The 16,380-nt window shown below is 37.4% G+C and overlaps 1 protein-coding gene across 3 annotated transcripts in view; it reads right to left on the bottom strand.

Annotated features, from left to right (window-relative positions):
• The window catches only part of BICC1 (BicC family RNA binding protein 1), a 100,935-nt gene that overhangs the window by 11,378 nt on the left and 73,177 nt on the right, over positions 1-16,380 (bottom strand). For all 3 annotated transcript variants that reach the window (XM_051800212.1, XM_051800210.1, XM_051800211.1), the window contains exons 4-15: positions 13,345-13,424; positions 12,021-12,179; positions 11,024-11,077; positions 9,846-10,040; positions 8,781-9,032; positions 7,028-7,159; positions 5,699-5,885; positions 4,140-4,298; positions 3,552-3,748; positions 3,121-3,262; positions 2,277-2,433; positions 713-878 (exon numbers count right to left, since the gene is read on the bottom strand). In XM_051800212.1, coding sequence (XP_051656172.1) covers positions 713-878; positions 2,277-2,433; positions 3,121-3,262; positions 3,552-3,748; positions 4,140-4,298; positions 5,699-5,885; positions 7,028-7,159; positions 8,781-9,032; positions 9,846-10,040; positions 11,024-11,077; positions 12,021-12,179; positions 13,345-13,424 — 1,880 coding nt within the window. The remainder of the gene's footprint in view (positions 1-712; positions 879-2,276; positions 2,434-3,120; positions 3,263-3,551; positions 3,749-4,139; positions 4,299-5,698; positions 5,886-7,027; positions 7,160-8,780; positions 9,033-9,845; positions 10,041-11,023; positions 11,078-12,020; positions 12,180-13,344; positions 13,425-16,380) is intronic.

Raw genomic sequence — 16,380 nt, 5'->3', positions numbered from 1 at the left:
AGTATTAGCCTGAAGTGTTACATTCTCTACTAAAAATATTTAGGGGAATAACTAAGGAAAAGAGCTGCAAAATACTAACCTTCATCTTGTTCCACTACTCCTCACAGTCTGGTTATGCCTACACTGATAGATCTATACTGAAAACTACCCCGTTACTACTGCCTTACAAAGTAGTCAAAGGGGGCTCCCTCCCTCCTAGGAGAGATTTGCAATAATATTTATAGTAGTAGGCTGTAGTTTAGCAGATAGGAACAGTACAAGAGAAAAGAAAAAGGAGTATATGTACAGATTCACATTTGTATTAGCAAAACCATTGTAATTAAGTCCCATATATAAAACCTGAAGCTATAAAAAAATTGTGTTGACACTGCTTATGGAAAGTTGTAAAACATCTCCTGCAGATGTAATTCTCTCAAAGCAACAATATAAGATTTCTAAAAGGCAAATGATGCTTATGTAGACTAATATAGCCACCCAATTTTTCTGTACCTAAATTTTTATTATTCAACAGAAGCACAAGAGCTTTTCTGTTTCCAAGAATTTTCGTTGACAGCCCACTCTTCGCTCAAAGGAGTTAATGACTTGGCTGTGAATGCTTTTACTGAAATGCTAATGACAATTCAGTCTCCAGTCCCCGTGCATTCCGTGGTAAGTTCACTCAGCGATGATCAAGGTTTTAAGCTGGAATTGGCTGTGCTCAGGGAGAACGTACCTGCATATTGACATAGGAGGGCTGCGGGGCCAGACGTGCTCGCTCGGAGTTCTGCTGGGCGGCCGCTGCTCGCTCTGCTGCCCGTTCACTGCCAGGAGCCTTCTTATCAGCCACGGGGCCCTCGGAGGCACTTAACTCTGCGTCCGAGAGCAGCCTCTCTGCAGTGCTGCGGGGGAAAGGCACTGGTAACTCACTGATCCTTTTACAAGCAGTGAACATGCAATGCAGTTTTGGTAATCGAGCTTTACCCTGAGAAGTCTGGCAATAAAATTCAAGACGTGTCAGTATACAAACATCTTTTAGCAATACTTCCAAAAGTTTCAGCTCTCCTGTACCTATTTGTTGGTGAAAGAAAGCATGTATTGCTCCTTCCTATATTACCAATTCTGAGCTGTCTGGTATCTGGAATTATTGAATGCCTTGCTCAGGCCAGCAGTTCTAACAGGTAGTTATAGGGTAGTTCTAACACATAGATCCTATCTATGTTACCTATTAGATCCTAACAGGTAGTTGTAGAATAGAGATTGCATAACAAGGGACTAAGAAACTTAACATAGGTCCGACTTGCTTTTAAAGTTTCAATACCTGCAGTCCTACATGCCTTCAAGAATTGCAGTCCTACATGCCTACCTTACCTCCTAATGCAATCTACTTTTTTTTCTTAAAAAAATCAGCCATATTTCAGGCTACTCTAGAACAGTGATGTCTTAATCAAAGCAAAGTGATCGTGTTGTAGAAGCTGTAAACTACTACCCCGAAAATATGCCCTAGGGACACTGTGAGCATTGTGTCCTCGACAAAAAGAACAAGGCATACAAACAACTGACTGACATACAAACAAGTGAATCTGGTTAGCAGGAATTCTTGGATTTCTAAACTAAGAGAGCAGAGTTAATGAAATACATATCACAGCTTTAACAGTGTAAATAAATGAAGCAAAAGAAAATATGCGTCTCAAAAGAGCGGTGATAAACAGTTCCCAAAGAAATAGTGAAAACACAAGTACATCAGACAAAAACATTGCATGAAGAACAAAACCTGTGTTGCCAAGACATATTATGACTCAAAAGAGCCTTTCCCACTGCTGTCTCATTAAAAAAAAAACAACAACCCAACCAAACACTGAAACAAGTGTTTGAGAACGTACTCTTATGCCCTGAATATTGCTTTTCTAAGAAGCAAACAGCCTCAGGTACACACAAAAGGAAAAAGCTGTCAGTTAGGAGCTATTCTCAAAGCACTCAACGAAAAAGGAAAGTGCAAAAAAATATATCCTTTAGAAACAGGTAATGCAAGTTCCTCTGACAAAAATCCCTACTCTTTTGTGAGAGAAGAAAGACATTTATTTTTTTTTTAACAAAAATACTTACGATGTACAAAAAGTCTGCAGTTATCAGACAAACTGGGGGCTATAATAACATCTGATGTGATTAAAAATCCAAGCCAAATTAAATCAGTTCTTTGAGTATCTTACAAGTGAACCACTCCTTCCATGTATAAAAACATATTAAGTAATTTTGTATTGCGAAAGTCCCATTAATCTGTATTTATACACTCAACTTACTGTAAGTGAGAGTTTTTGGTGCCTTGCAGTAACTCAACCGTTTGCCTCTTGGCACAGGCCTGCTTTGAAGAGCTCATCATCTGCTTCAGATCACTGGTATTTGCTGAATGGGAAGGACTTCTTGGCATGCCCACTTCTACAAAAGCATCATTGCAACCTACAGGACCAATAAAAAGAAGAGTTAAACAACAACAACCCTTTTATGCTCTAGTGAACTTACTGAAGGAATGACAACTATGGGACAAAATCTGCTCTTCCTCCTCACAGAACTGTTCTGGTCTTCTTGGTTAAGGTTAAGAAGTCAGGTATGTAAGTTCAAATGTACAGAAAAGGTCTTGGCATTCACGTATATAGTAGACACACTAAGCATTCTCTTTTTTAAGATACTTATTTTAAGTAAAATTGATTAGTATTAAATGTGAAGACTGACAACTAGAAGTGACTAAGCATTCTGAACAAATCTGTGTGTTCTACACAATTTTCTGCAATAACGTTCTCAAAGGCATTAATTGTTTCCCTCTGTTAAAAAGCAAACATAAAACATCATTTCAAACCACGAGAGATCGTTTTAAGCAAGGCAGTTAAGCTGCTGCAAAAAGAAAACTAAAATCCTTGTGGGTTATTTCCCTCTGTTCTTAGGGAATGTGTGAAATGTTACAACTGCATTAGGTTATTTAAGGTGTATCAACAGCACATCTCACTTACTACTTCTATTTACTTTCTTTGACAAGGAATCTGGGAGATCCAGGATTGTTTTCCTGTAATGTGGTTGCAAAACCAATGCACAGGGAATACCTTTATGCTTTTGTTTCATAAACTGCACACAGACTGTGCAAAATCTTACCTTCTTCACTGTTTGACTTGGCAGCTCCTTGTTCTGAGGCACCATGAGCACTCGTTTGTCTCACCGGATCACTGTGGTTCGCGCTCAACACATTTTCCCCCAGCGATGTGGCAGACAGTGCAGCATACTTGATATTTGAGGCCTGAAACGATTGTCAAAAATCCCTAAAGTGACTTGTATGCTTAAGGAAATACTGAAGCAATTTCCCTTTTCTATCTGTGCAGGAGAAAAAGAAACCCATCGCCGGTACAGGAGAACAATACGTTTGAATGTTCTATTCGTCAATCTTTTCAGTCATATTTGAAAATGCTGCTGTTATATTTATAAACTGAAAAGCTTTAAGAACTACTAACATGGATAGTTTTCTCTTTCAGCTTTCCTTAGCAGAGGTCTATTACAAAGAGATCTGGTTCTCCAGAGACATCACCTACCTTTACATGACCATTTAAAGAAGGTGAGCCTTTTTTACTCTCTGATTGCATGCCGTTAACGTGGACTTCGACAGGAGTCAAGCCTGGTGGTGGAGATGGAGTGTTTTGACTATAATTAGGCACTCCAGACAACAGAATACTAGTTAAGGTTGCTTGGGCAGTAGATGGTATCATTAGGTGTGGAATAGCAGAAAAACCTGGAACAAAATTTGGTTATGTTCTGATTAAGTTTCTCATTTAATTTTCTCAGGCATTATACTACTTTATACAGATCTTTATGTAGCTGTGATACATTACTAAAAGGTTTCCACTAGAATTACATGCCAAAAAAAATTGCTTTATCTACCCATTACTGGATAGGTTACCTTAGTTGTTTTTTATAAAACAGATGAAAACATCGCATGGGACTGCATGCCATAAGTTTATATTAAGTTATAACTTTAATTTTGCATATTTATTCATCCATCCATGTTAAGATAAATGTAGGAATTAAGGTTCCAAAGAATGAAATATTCTGGACTCATCAATTGTCACTCTGATGACTTAGTGTTGCACAGATCACGTAATTCACATTAAACTTGCACCAACCTGTGGTGTTTGTGTTAGCAAGAGATGTTGCCCATAACGTGGGACTAGGAGTGCCTGAACTTGGACTCTGCAAGGGGCTCACAGAGCTGTTAAGGGCATTCAAAAGAGAGTTTGGAGCAGTTGAGGTGTTGACTGACAGAGTTGTTGGACCTAAAAGGCCTGCAAAAAATTATGCAAGTGAATATTTAGATAAGACCTGCAGAAAATGATTTTTCACAGAAGTACCAATTGAAAACAAACAAACACCCACTAAATTGCACCAGCACATGTTTCACAAACTAATTTTAACAATAACCCTGCTGTTCATTTGGTGCACAGAGCACACTAAGAATGCCTGTTCTTGAACTTGGAATCATATATCCAAGAAGAATTGCAGCATCTTCTATGTCCTTTTACTGGACCCTAACTCTTGTCATAACAGTCTGCACCAGTTGCTTCTCAGCCCCACCATCCCTTTGTATCCTCTCTATTGCTTCTGATGGTTTGCTTCAAAGCAGCATCACACAAGAAAGCAACTGTACTACACCACCTTCCTTTCATTTCAGACAATAACCCTTTCCTCAGAAGCTCCTATGAATGAATCACCACTTCTACACTAAGGACTATTCAATTCCTTTTTGCATCTTCAATGCTGACTGCAAACCACCCCCCAGACGCATTGCTTACTGCCAAAGCATTCCCTCAAACCAGCTCTTCACGTTAGAAGATTTATAAATTCAGCACTACACTAAAAAGGTAAAAACCCCAACCCCCCAAAGTGCAGGCATGACAGGAACAGTCACAAAAGCAGCATTAACACCCACTGTCAAAGGGCACAAACACTTGCCCCTGTGTGACCCCAGGGCAGCCTGGGACATGGAACCACACAGCACTCCTGGGTGGCAGGTCACGAGGGAGCACAGAGGTGACACGAGAACTCAGTTTCATGAACCAGTGTCAAGGTTTGTCACAAAATTCTTCTGGGACTGCTTGGCTTTCTGATACAAAGCTTGAAAATAAAACAGTAATTCCAGCCTGGACTATGATCTGCTTCTATAAAATTACATTAAGACAGGAAGCTTACACATTTCTGTCCTGAATTACATACCAATAAGCAAGGTCTAAACTAGAAGCTCGTGTATCCCTCCATTACAGTGAAATACAGCCAGAACTGAAGTGTGCTGTTAGCTGTGTTAAATTCCATGTACTGGTGACAGGCTTCAGCACCTACACAAATTCAGGGCAGCTTGAGACATCACATTGCCAAAGACATGGTAAAAGCCACATCCTACCTCACCTGTATTTCCCTCCCTTTCACTTTCAGCTGAGTGGTTTGAGTACTTCCAGAGATTTTTTTTTCCTGCAGGGATGAGTCACACACCTGATTACGAAAGCCTTGGAGGAAGTTTTATAACAACAATCCCTTGAAAGGCCAGATGCTGCTGGAATTCTCTAATGCCTTAACACGACTTCTTATGCAAAACACGCATCTGGTCCCTTTTTCTAGTACAAATGAATAAGTTTCAAACAAATAGATATGTATTAAAAACATAAAAATATAAATATAAAAAAATGCATACCGAGCCCAGTGAGTCCAAGTCCTGCTGAGGACAAAATATCCAAACCAGGACAAGACAGACCAACAGGGCAAGAGACAGTAGAGGGGCTTGATGCTACGGTGACTCCACTACTTTCAAGTCCCAAGAGACATTTCCGTGCCTCGTACATATTTAAGGCATTTCGTTCAACGCTTTTTACAATCACAGACTGTAGGGGAGGAAAACAACAACGAAAAACAACAGAAAAGGAAAATAAGTGAGTAATGCAGTTTCATAAGGTGGATCTGCAACACAGATAACTCTTCTTAATACTTCTCCATGGCCATCAATAACAGCCCTGTGAGACAGCATGAGCTAACATCCATTACCAGCTACTCAAATCCAGTGGCCTTGACAGTGAGTTTAGGGATTTCATGTGCACTTGCAATGAGAATGATGGAAGACTCCTTGTCTTAAGAAAATTAATTATTACTGTACCTTGGTGCTATTTAGCACACCAAATGTTAAGTGCCCCAAGATCTAGATGAGTGAATCAATAATTAAAATCTTATCTTCTCTTTTACCTGCGGTCTATACCTTGAAGTGGACAAGAAAAGTTGTTCACATTAAATTCAGCTATTCAATTCTTAGCTGTCTGAGAATAAAGTAATAGATACCTGGAAAATTATATTGCAAAAAACCCCCATTGTTTCTTGTACATGCTCTACAGGGTGTTTCTTTGTATTGATTTTATATATCCCTACACAGGGAAGCTTACCTACTGACACAGTGGAATGATCACTTAATATTTCAAGGTTTTGCCTGCTATGGCATTATATACAACCACACAGACAACTGCAGAGTCCTTTACCCATAGACACTGGAATATTTTACAATGAACACCTCTTTTTTAGAAGTATTTTGTATTTCTGCTTTTCGTGACTCTTTCCAATATCTTGCATGTAACAGCAACATTTCTTCTAGTCACAATATTTTTTTTATTTTTGTTTAATTCTAATTGCTAAAGAACACTGTGACTGTGTGGGGAAGCTGCAATTTTAGACGAATTTCTTTAAAAAACAGTCAAGAGAAGTTCTAGTCAGATACAATTTGTCTCCTCGTAATTCATTTCCTTTATCAGTATATTCCATGCAAAAGCTAACTTCTGTATTATCAAACATTTAATGAAAGTCAAATTACCATAAAGCAGAGCTGCTGGATCATTTAAACTGGTATTTCAAGCACAAAATATATATGCCTTTTACAAGTTTATGATCCATTAAGTTAGAGAGGAAGAGCACACATGTCAACTTATCAGCTCTATAAAGTTGCCACGACAGCCTAAAAGGGATATATTAGCTTTGCACAAACCTTGCTTGGTTGCTTTGGTTTAGGTTTAATGCTTATGAAGACGTCTAACTGCTCCATTAGCTGTGTTATAAACTGGGGTTCTACTTCGATTTCTTCCTTCATATCAAACATGAGCACAAGAGGAAGGCAACCCTGAAAAGAAAGGCACAAAAAATTCCCAACACTTATAACTGACCCTTTTCCCATGCAAATGTTAGCAATAAACTGAAATATAGACATTGTAACGTTTACACATCATGATACCAGAAGTTCAGGGAAAAAAAAGCAAGTATGAAATTTTAAGGAGAGCCGTTTCCTTGTATGCAAGAACACAGGTGTGTTTTTCTGCCCTGGGAGTCTGAACAGTTTGGTACTTTAAGGGTGAAATGATTTGTTAAATATTTGGCATTCCAATCAGCACATATGCACCTTGATTAGTTATTTATACAGACTTAGAGGTGTCCAGGGAATTCAAATTCAGAAACCACTACTACTTATTAAATTAGAAAAAAGTCCTGTCAGGAATTGATAGGAGGCCTCACACTGAAATGTCTCGTTCTAAAAAACTTCTCTGTAAATCACCAATGCCTAAGTCTTAGCTTTTACCTTTCTCTTCCCCTGTCCCAGGTCAGCTGGATAAATATTTTCTAGTGATGTGGATGACATCTGTAACACACTTCCAGTACTAAAACCTTATGGAGTTAAAAAAAAAATCCCTAAAAAAGGCCCAGACCAATGAAACAACGAAAAACTGAATTGTCACATGATATCTAGAAATTATCAGATTGCTACTTCTCATAAAATCACAAAAATAGAGGGTAAAAAGTCAGTAAAAAGCAAATCCTACTTCTGGTGAATTTAGGTTCACAATTAATAGTATCACATGTGTCAGGGAAAAATCCACAGTAAGATACAGTCAAGGAAATGGTCTTAATGAATCAGTTTCCTGCTTTGGCTTCAGAATGAAAAGCAGCAAATTGGTGTGTTTAGTCTGCAGATCACTTGTTCAGTATAATTTAATATTAAATAGCATTTCTCGACAGTACCACCTATAGTTGCATAGTACTACCAAAACCTCAATTAAAGCAATTTTAACTTCAGGAAAATTAAAGCAAGGCATCCTAAATATTTTGACCACAGGAAGACTGACAAGCACAGCTTAACACCACAATATGAACTGGTCTGAAAAGAATAATTATAGATATAGTCCATCTAAAAACACTAAAGTCAATAATCAAGGATTTAACAGTAACAGAACTGCTGGGAGCATTTCATACTTGGATTTTCAAAATATTATTGTAAAAAAAGTTGGAGTAATTATTTCCTATGCTTTCCCAATTGCATTGAAAACTTGCCTACGTGGGAACTAAGAAATTCCTGACATTTCCTCTCCAAAGAAACCTACTTACCTGACAAACACAGAAAAGGCAGGTTGGCAAAACAAAACACAACCCATCATCCAACACCAACAGAACACTCCAAAAATCTGCCTCTACTCCGAAGCATATCGTTATCATAAATTTAAATTGCTTATGATGCATTTATATTACCAAGGTCATTTTTCAAATCATGTTACCAGAGATTACAAATATTTTAGATAACTGCAAACACTGACAAAAATAGAGCACTCAACTGAATCAGCTTTTTGCAGTGTGAGCAGCAATCCTCCCCCTCTAAGGCTAACTTACAACTTGAGTCATAAACACGTGCCAAATGAGCATATCTTCTATAATCTGGCAGCTTTTTTGTGCAAGTCTCACTGAAAAGTATTTACCATGAGATATTGCCTGGCAAGACAGACAGCCTCAATTGTGCCCTGGAGGTAGACAGTGGATTTCTTCTGTGGGTTACTGGGGTCAGGGAAGTGGATCTGAGCACCAGTCCTCTGCATGATATGTTTGATGTTGCTGCCATTCCGACCCATCATAAAGAGATGATGCTGTGCTGCGATGTCCAGCTGTGTGCTCACAGGGATTGCAGAGGCCAGGCTCCCAGCCAGGTGTTCCAAGAGCATGGCTGTTCCTTCCTGAGGTGGGGGGAAATGAAGGAAACTGGTGAAATAATGCTCACAGGCTCAGAGTGCTTCCTTACTTGTCATGCACTTGTCAGGCAAGGTAAAGAAAATACTGTTTGGTTTAAAACCACGATTGATTTGTTAAGGGTAATAAATGGACTAAACTCTACCCACTAACTCCCATTTGATGACCAAGTGCAGCATTTCACTGCTTCTGAAAAAGGCAGTAAGACAATGTCACATGGTTTGGTCTCAACAGACCTTCTGTGGCCACACACGGCAATAAGAAAGTCGACAGAGATTTATTTGGGTAAGGTTACATGCAAAATTTGTCTTTCAGTTTTGGTCTAAGATGTTCCTACTGGCTTGAGGGACACCCATCTGGGACCATATCAATCTCTCATACTGCCAGTTCTTCACAAGAACACTATTTTATTAAGATAAACAGGCTCATGGCAGTTCCTTTCCTTGACTGTCAAATTCACATCTCCCAGTGCTTGTTTTGCAAGATCAGTTTTATTGACTGTTCAGGCAACTTTCAAGGTTATCTATTTGAGTGTATGTTGAGAAGAGCTAAGCACGAAGAATTTAAGATGGGAGGTGTGTTCTCTGGTTTTTGTTTGGGGTTTCTTTAAATTAAAAGATGGGTAAGATCAGTACATATTCCAGCATTGCTGGAAACCTGAACAGCGTGCAAGAGATGAAAACCAGATTAAAAGCTTATCATAAACAACGCTAAATCCTAAACTTAAAACTACTTTCTGTGCATTTTTAAACCAATACACTTCTTAGGTATCTACATTATGAACTAAGAAGACACATTACCTTCACAGCACTAGTGTTATTTTGTGACCCTCTGACAATGACTGTAGCACCATACATTCGAGAGCGTTGTTTAAAGGAAACTGAAATATTATATGTCTGACATATATGCTGAATTGTCGGAGAATTAGGATCTGGGATGGGTTGAAGAATTCCAGCAATAGGCAATTCAAACATGAGTACCAATGGAAGCAGCTCCTACAACAACATTGAAGACCAAATATTGAAAACCAAAATCATACTCATTAAAACTATAACAACTTTATTCCTCAATCATGTGTTGGTCAGTGATGATTAAACTGCCATAATATATCCCCTGCCCGGAGTTCATTGATAAAAATATATCATCAGTTGCAAAATGGCACCAATTTTTCCAGGGACACTAGAGTGGGGTTTTCTTGCATAGCCTTTGTTGCTTTTTGTTTGTTTGGGTTTTTTAATTCAAAATAGCAGAAGCATTTGCAATTACATAACAACAAGAAAGCCAAACAGATTCTCTTACTTATCTATGCAGATCTACAAACAGGTCAATATTTGTAAAACTTGCTAGAGAAGTCTCCTTTCTGTCATGGATTAACTGGAAGTCTGAAGTCAGCTACAAAGCTAAGGAAATATCAGCTTCTTTCATGATTTTTAAGACCAAGGTTGTGTAAGAGACAAATCTCACTAAACAACTGTGAGGGACTGTTCATAATTTATTCAACTTATAATTATCCATGCCAAAACACACAAAACTAGAAGGAAAGGATAGAAAATTGCCATGAGTGGAAAATGGCTGAATTCCACCAAATTATTTACATAAATTACACATGAAAATGGTTAAAATTTAAGAAGCAGCAATTGCCTTTCCTAAGTCATAGTTTGACATTGGATGCCCAAGCTTCTACAGGTCACCTGTGGTGGGTAAGTTAAGATGTAATTTTCAACACAGTGTGTAATAATTTACATCTTGTTTATCCTGTAGACTTTGTGTTCAAGACCCACCTGCTAGTTAAAAATCTAGCCAGAAGGTGATCACTTTTATAATACCCTTTGCATATCACTCACATGGATACTCACATTTGTTCCTACGTTTCTGCTGTCATAAGACAGAGCCAGACAACCCTATGGTCCTCAAATCTATACTTTTTTTCCCTTTCAGGTGTTTTTCAAGGGAACACTATTCTAAAATAGACTATTACCCGAATTCTAACTCTTGCAGACTCCACTCCAGCTGGCTGTCCAGCAATAGACACCTGGAAGAGCAAGGTGAGAGAAAACATTGCGTCACATTTTCGACTGAGACATTGGAAAAGTTATTCAGTTATCAGTATTCCCCTTACAAAAAGAAATCTAGAAATAAATAAAAAAAATAATCACTTATTTCAAACCTGGTGACACCAGTGTTCTCTAAACACTAGCTGAAAACTATAACCAGGTTTTTTAAAAAAATGATCTACACATGTTATAGCATCTTGCATTACATAGGTTTAAGCAACTAGGAAAAAAATGGATACATCAAACAATACAGTGGTTTGGGTCAAGTAATGGAATTACTACTGTATACATGTGTTCAGTGCTAATTTTCAACAACAGTAGGTTTTCTTGAATGTTTTGAAATGACTGTATTTTGCTCAGGATGCACAAGAGGGAATTTTAAGTACAGTGATGAGGGACTTGAAAGTAAACATTTCAGCAATATTTGCACTAGAAATGATGTACAATTCAGGTTCAATGACTTAATCTAACGAAGTTGAACTCTTGCAATAGGACATTCACTTTTGGTAGCTCGCCACACAATTTAGTCTTCAACCAAGTTACACCATAAGCAAAAAGCACCAAGAAATTAATCAATATGCTGAATAAGTCGGGTGTTGAATGGGAAAAAAAAATACAGATCTTTTCATACTGCTTCTCTACCATTGACACCAAGTTGTTGACTTCTGTAAGCACAAAGTAATTTCCGCTTAGAAAAATTAAAGTGATTCATGAGCCATCACAAATTGTTTCAATCTGTTTTTAAAGATTTGCTCACTTAGGAAGCCCTGTGCTTTCCACGGAGTGTAAATACCAAAAATCTAATTCTCTGAACAGGAACTCACTATCCCCAAAAAACCCAAATTGACGAAAGAAGTTTAGAAATGTTTCATACTCTCAGGAATTACAATACAAATGAGCTCAGTATTAAACAATACTTACTTGGTTGCTTTTCTCTGCTTGGTTGTTCCTATTTGAGTCTGGAAAATGGATATGACATCCTGTTTCCTCCATCACCTTTTTAATATTATTGCCACCTTTACCTATCACATGAGAATGTTCTGTATGTGAAACATCCATCTTCAAGGTTACCCGATTGCTCTGGAAATCAAGCACCCACGATTAGACCTGTTCACAGCAAAACCTGAGTTTTTAAGAGCAATGTAACTTCAAGAATGAGATTCAAAATTGTATTTCCAAAGTACTTTTGCCATGCCTTAGCTTCTACTCAGGGACATTTTTAATGTGGATCATAGTTGGATGCTAAACTTGCCACATTTTCTTCCCAGCGAGGAAATAACACGGAAATAAATACCAAAAAAAATGCATCTTCAAAAAATGTCTAAGGATTTTAAAATGCACCCAAGTTTTTATCAACTGTGACTTAAATGTCCTTTTGCAGTCCATTCTAATTTCTCTTAATTCTGTGTCCTTTCAGTTGCAGTCACACACCCCTGTCTGATCTGACAGGATCCCATGATGAAGACTTTACAAATCAAGGCCATGGGACAAAGCAAGTGTTTTTCCCTCCTGTAACAAACAAATTTTCCTGGTACAGGAATTTTTGAAATACACAAACACTGCCTACAGCTGTTCTTAAAAGCTATATTATTAAAAGTCCATAATAATATTAATAGTTGTTCAAAAAATAGTGCTTGTCACTGGAGTGTTCCTTTTGGCAATGTGTTCAGAGGATCAGAAAGTCACCATACAACTACACAGGAGCCATACCTACTGCCCCAAAAGACTTGCTACTGCAAGAAAATAAGATCTGATGAACATAAAGAGACCCCTGGCCAAGATCTAGATGTTTTAGATATTCTGGTCCTAATGTTTCAGAGTGTAAGAATACAGTAACCATTAGAAATAAAACTGCATGAACGCACCTAAAATTGAATTTCAAACAGAAACAAAATTCTAGGTTCTCTGAAGTGGTTGCATAACCTACTGTTTGCAGTGAAGCCTTATTTCAGATTTTACAGTAAAAAACCCAATCCAGTGAACAAACCATGTATGCTTTTAGTCATATAGCTGGCAATATTATTTCTATATACTTCAGATATGGAAAAGCTGCTTTAAGCAAGTAGTTTCTTGCAGAATGTTTAAATATGTGGGTACACAACAATATCAACATCTGTAGGACATATATTGGAGACTTTGCTTCAAAGTGCCCATAAATATCTTCCCTTTTCAATGTGCCTGTTAAAGAGATCAATGTCACCACAAAATTAGGGGTTAAGGAGTCATTCTAAATAAGTTTTCTTACTTTTGTGTCCAAGACAGACATGATTTTCTCTTTTGCTTCTTTAACATTTTCCTTTTTTCCAGAAACTTTGATATGGGGATCTATAAAAGAAATAAGAACTTTTAAGAAAAATACAGTAAAATCTATAAAAAAATTTCCTCCCTGCCTAAATAAATCTGAACCCATTATTTACGGTTCGGTGATAAAACTGCACCACCAACATTTGGGATTCAGCTAAAAAACAAGTGTCTTGTTCCATCCCTTCAGCCCCACAATTAGGATTACCAGATGAATTTATCAAACACGATAACCAAATGAAAATTAATAGAAATCAAATGCCAAATGTACATCACAGTATTATAAATATTGTCTGCAGTACAACTATATAGCTAAGCCATTGTGTCTTCTCAAACAAATAACAACAGCTTTTTTGGCAGCCTTTCTCAAGCTTAACACAGATAATGTCTAAGGAAAGCCCCACCAAACTCAAACCCTCCCATCACTTCATTATATTTAATTAGTCTCTAGAACTATCCTTTGCAGTTTTAACCTGGCACTAGAAGGTGCCTCCACCCGAAGTTTTCTGATTGCAGTTATCAAATTTAAATGACAATTTAATAAATCAAATCTCTGAAGTGTCAAGTACATAAATTAAGATTTGTTACTAAGCTATATTCCCAGGAGGAACTCCAGCTGATGGCAAGTTTTGGCCAGGGAGATCTAAAATATTGATTCTGTAACCCACTTGGTTTACATGGTGATTTTCAGACCACTGCCCTTAAACAGCAGGTTTTGGGCTGAGCTATCAGGAACAGTTCTGCATCCTGGAATATACCTGGTTGGAAAGTACAGACCTGACTTTGAAAGTAAATCAAGTATCAGTTATGCAAAAAAGTGTGAAAATTCCACATTAGCCAGTTTAGCAGCACCATCTGGTGTCCAGAAGCATAAAGTGCCACAATGTACAATTACTGTCAAAACATGAAATGAAGGTTCAATTAAAAAAAAAAAACAAACAAAACAAAAAAAAATGGTCAACTACCACCCACCTTTCTAATTATTAGAAACAAGGACATAAAATTGCAGGTGATGCCTCTTTCCCCTGTTCTTGAGTCCTGTCCTTTTGCAATCTAACAGGGGGTTTTCTCCTGAGATGCAATGGACTATTCTCAGAAAAAAAATAATTCTCAATCCTCTTCTGACTCATGAATTAATCTAATGTATTATGCAGGCAGATACATGCATCTTAGGGAATTTGAAAGTAAATATATACTCAATGGCAGGAGAAAACATAGCTGTAGTACAACAACTCTGCTCTTCCCATCATCTCAATAATTGAAATCGCTTCCCTACTGAAGAAATGCCAAATAATACAGCTCTAGATTGTAAACCTGTTCTATTGAATTGAAAGTTGAAACTGTTTAAGCTTTGCCTGGATACTCTTTACATTCCAACAATAAAAAAAAAGCCTCTAGTCTTCACCACTGGGAAGTTCTGAGCACATTCAGCCAGGGATGGAGAAACACTGAAGGAACACAGGATTCACTGCCAAGTTTCGTGAAAGTCAAGAAAAATGCAGCATTTTGAGTTCTGAGAAACATATTTTATTTTTAAAAATGGAAAAACTGTAGTCACAAAAACATGGTACGCACACAGAACCTACAGAAGCTTCAAAAATCTGCTGCTTCAGCCTTTTCAAACAGTGGAGCAAAGTAAAACAAAAACCCAACAAAATAATCCTAAAGGCAAATTTTCTTTTCTTTTTTTTTAAGTTGACAGTAAGCCATCTGGTTCTAATGTGTTTAAGCTGTGAATGATATTTGAAGTGGATGTCACAGTCAGAAATTCCCAGAAGCAGATCCTGGCACACTGTGTGTGCTCCAAGTGCTCTTTAGATGCAACTAGGAAAAAGAAAAGACCAGACCACCACCCCCTTGGAACTGATTTTCACATACTTGCAACCATTATATTTTAATACACATTTGGTTATAAATATGAAAAATATCTGAAATCAAGCCTGGCATCCTATTAGTACCAAAGAACATTACAACCATTCCATAATACTATCTGTTTAGCCATGGGTGAAAATACATTTTAAAATACCTATTTTTTATTTTCCACCTCAGTTGGACACCTCTTTTCTGTTGATACTGACAACTTCAGAAAAAAATAATCCTGTATTTCTACACTTATTCTTTGTTCCTTTCAGATGAAAAAAAGCTCAATTACTCCCTTTAAAAATAAAACCAAAGAACCACCCACAAGGCAAAAAAGCATCCACTGATGCCAGTGACAATTCTAAAATATGCTACCAGATCTTTCAAAATTGGTCTTAAGTACCCTCTCCTTACATGACTTCTCAATGACACAGTGGTTGGTAATGGATATGAAGTAGCTCAGTTTTAAGTAAAAGAAATTCTTTCTTTGAGACTTGTTCATTCTTTCCTTCAGGGAAATACAATTTAGATACACCTTCATCTTTGGATTTTGCCTGAGAAGAGTTACTTGTAACTAGAAGATTTTTCAAGCCTTTGAACTGGCTTTGCAGGAGTTGAAAGTACATTGAAAATATGTATGATCTGCAGGAAAACCCACAGGTACCCAAATAACACTAAATCAACAAACAGATCATTTCAGGAATTGATTAAAAATTTAGAGAGACAATTAGATCATATAACCTGATTTTCTGAGTATTAAAGAAACTAAATTTCTTAATATACCTATGGAATCAATTAGCTTGTTTGCTTTGCAGTTGCTCTGAAAAATGTGGAAAACTAATGGTTTATCAGTTTCAGCCTCCTGGATTTGTGCCTGATCTCTGACATTTAGGTTCACTGGTTCCCATTCTACCCTTTTTCCCCCCCTGAGATCAAAGAACCCAGTTTTCAAGAGTGTCTTCCAATGAAGGTCCATCTATGCCAATCAAATCACCTATCATTATGCAACTCTTTTAATAAACTCAACCCTAAACACTTTCTTTTGACTAAGCATTACGAAAAATAAGCTAGAGAAGCTGCCTGTTTTTTTTTTCTGGTCAAGTTTTTTATTTTCAAAGAA

Source organism: Manacus candei, unplaced genomic scaffold (assembly GCF_025592945.1).
Source record: "Manacus candei isolate 608988 ecotype Guabito, Panama unplaced genomic scaffold, ASM2559294v1 h1tg000050l, whole genome shotgun sequence".
Lineage (NCBI taxonomy): Eukaryota > Metazoa > Chordata > Aves > Passeriformes > Pipridae > Manacus > Manacus candei.
The sequence above is the reverse complement of the archived record's forward strand: the minus strand, read 5'-3'. Positions and strand labels throughout refer to the sequence as shown.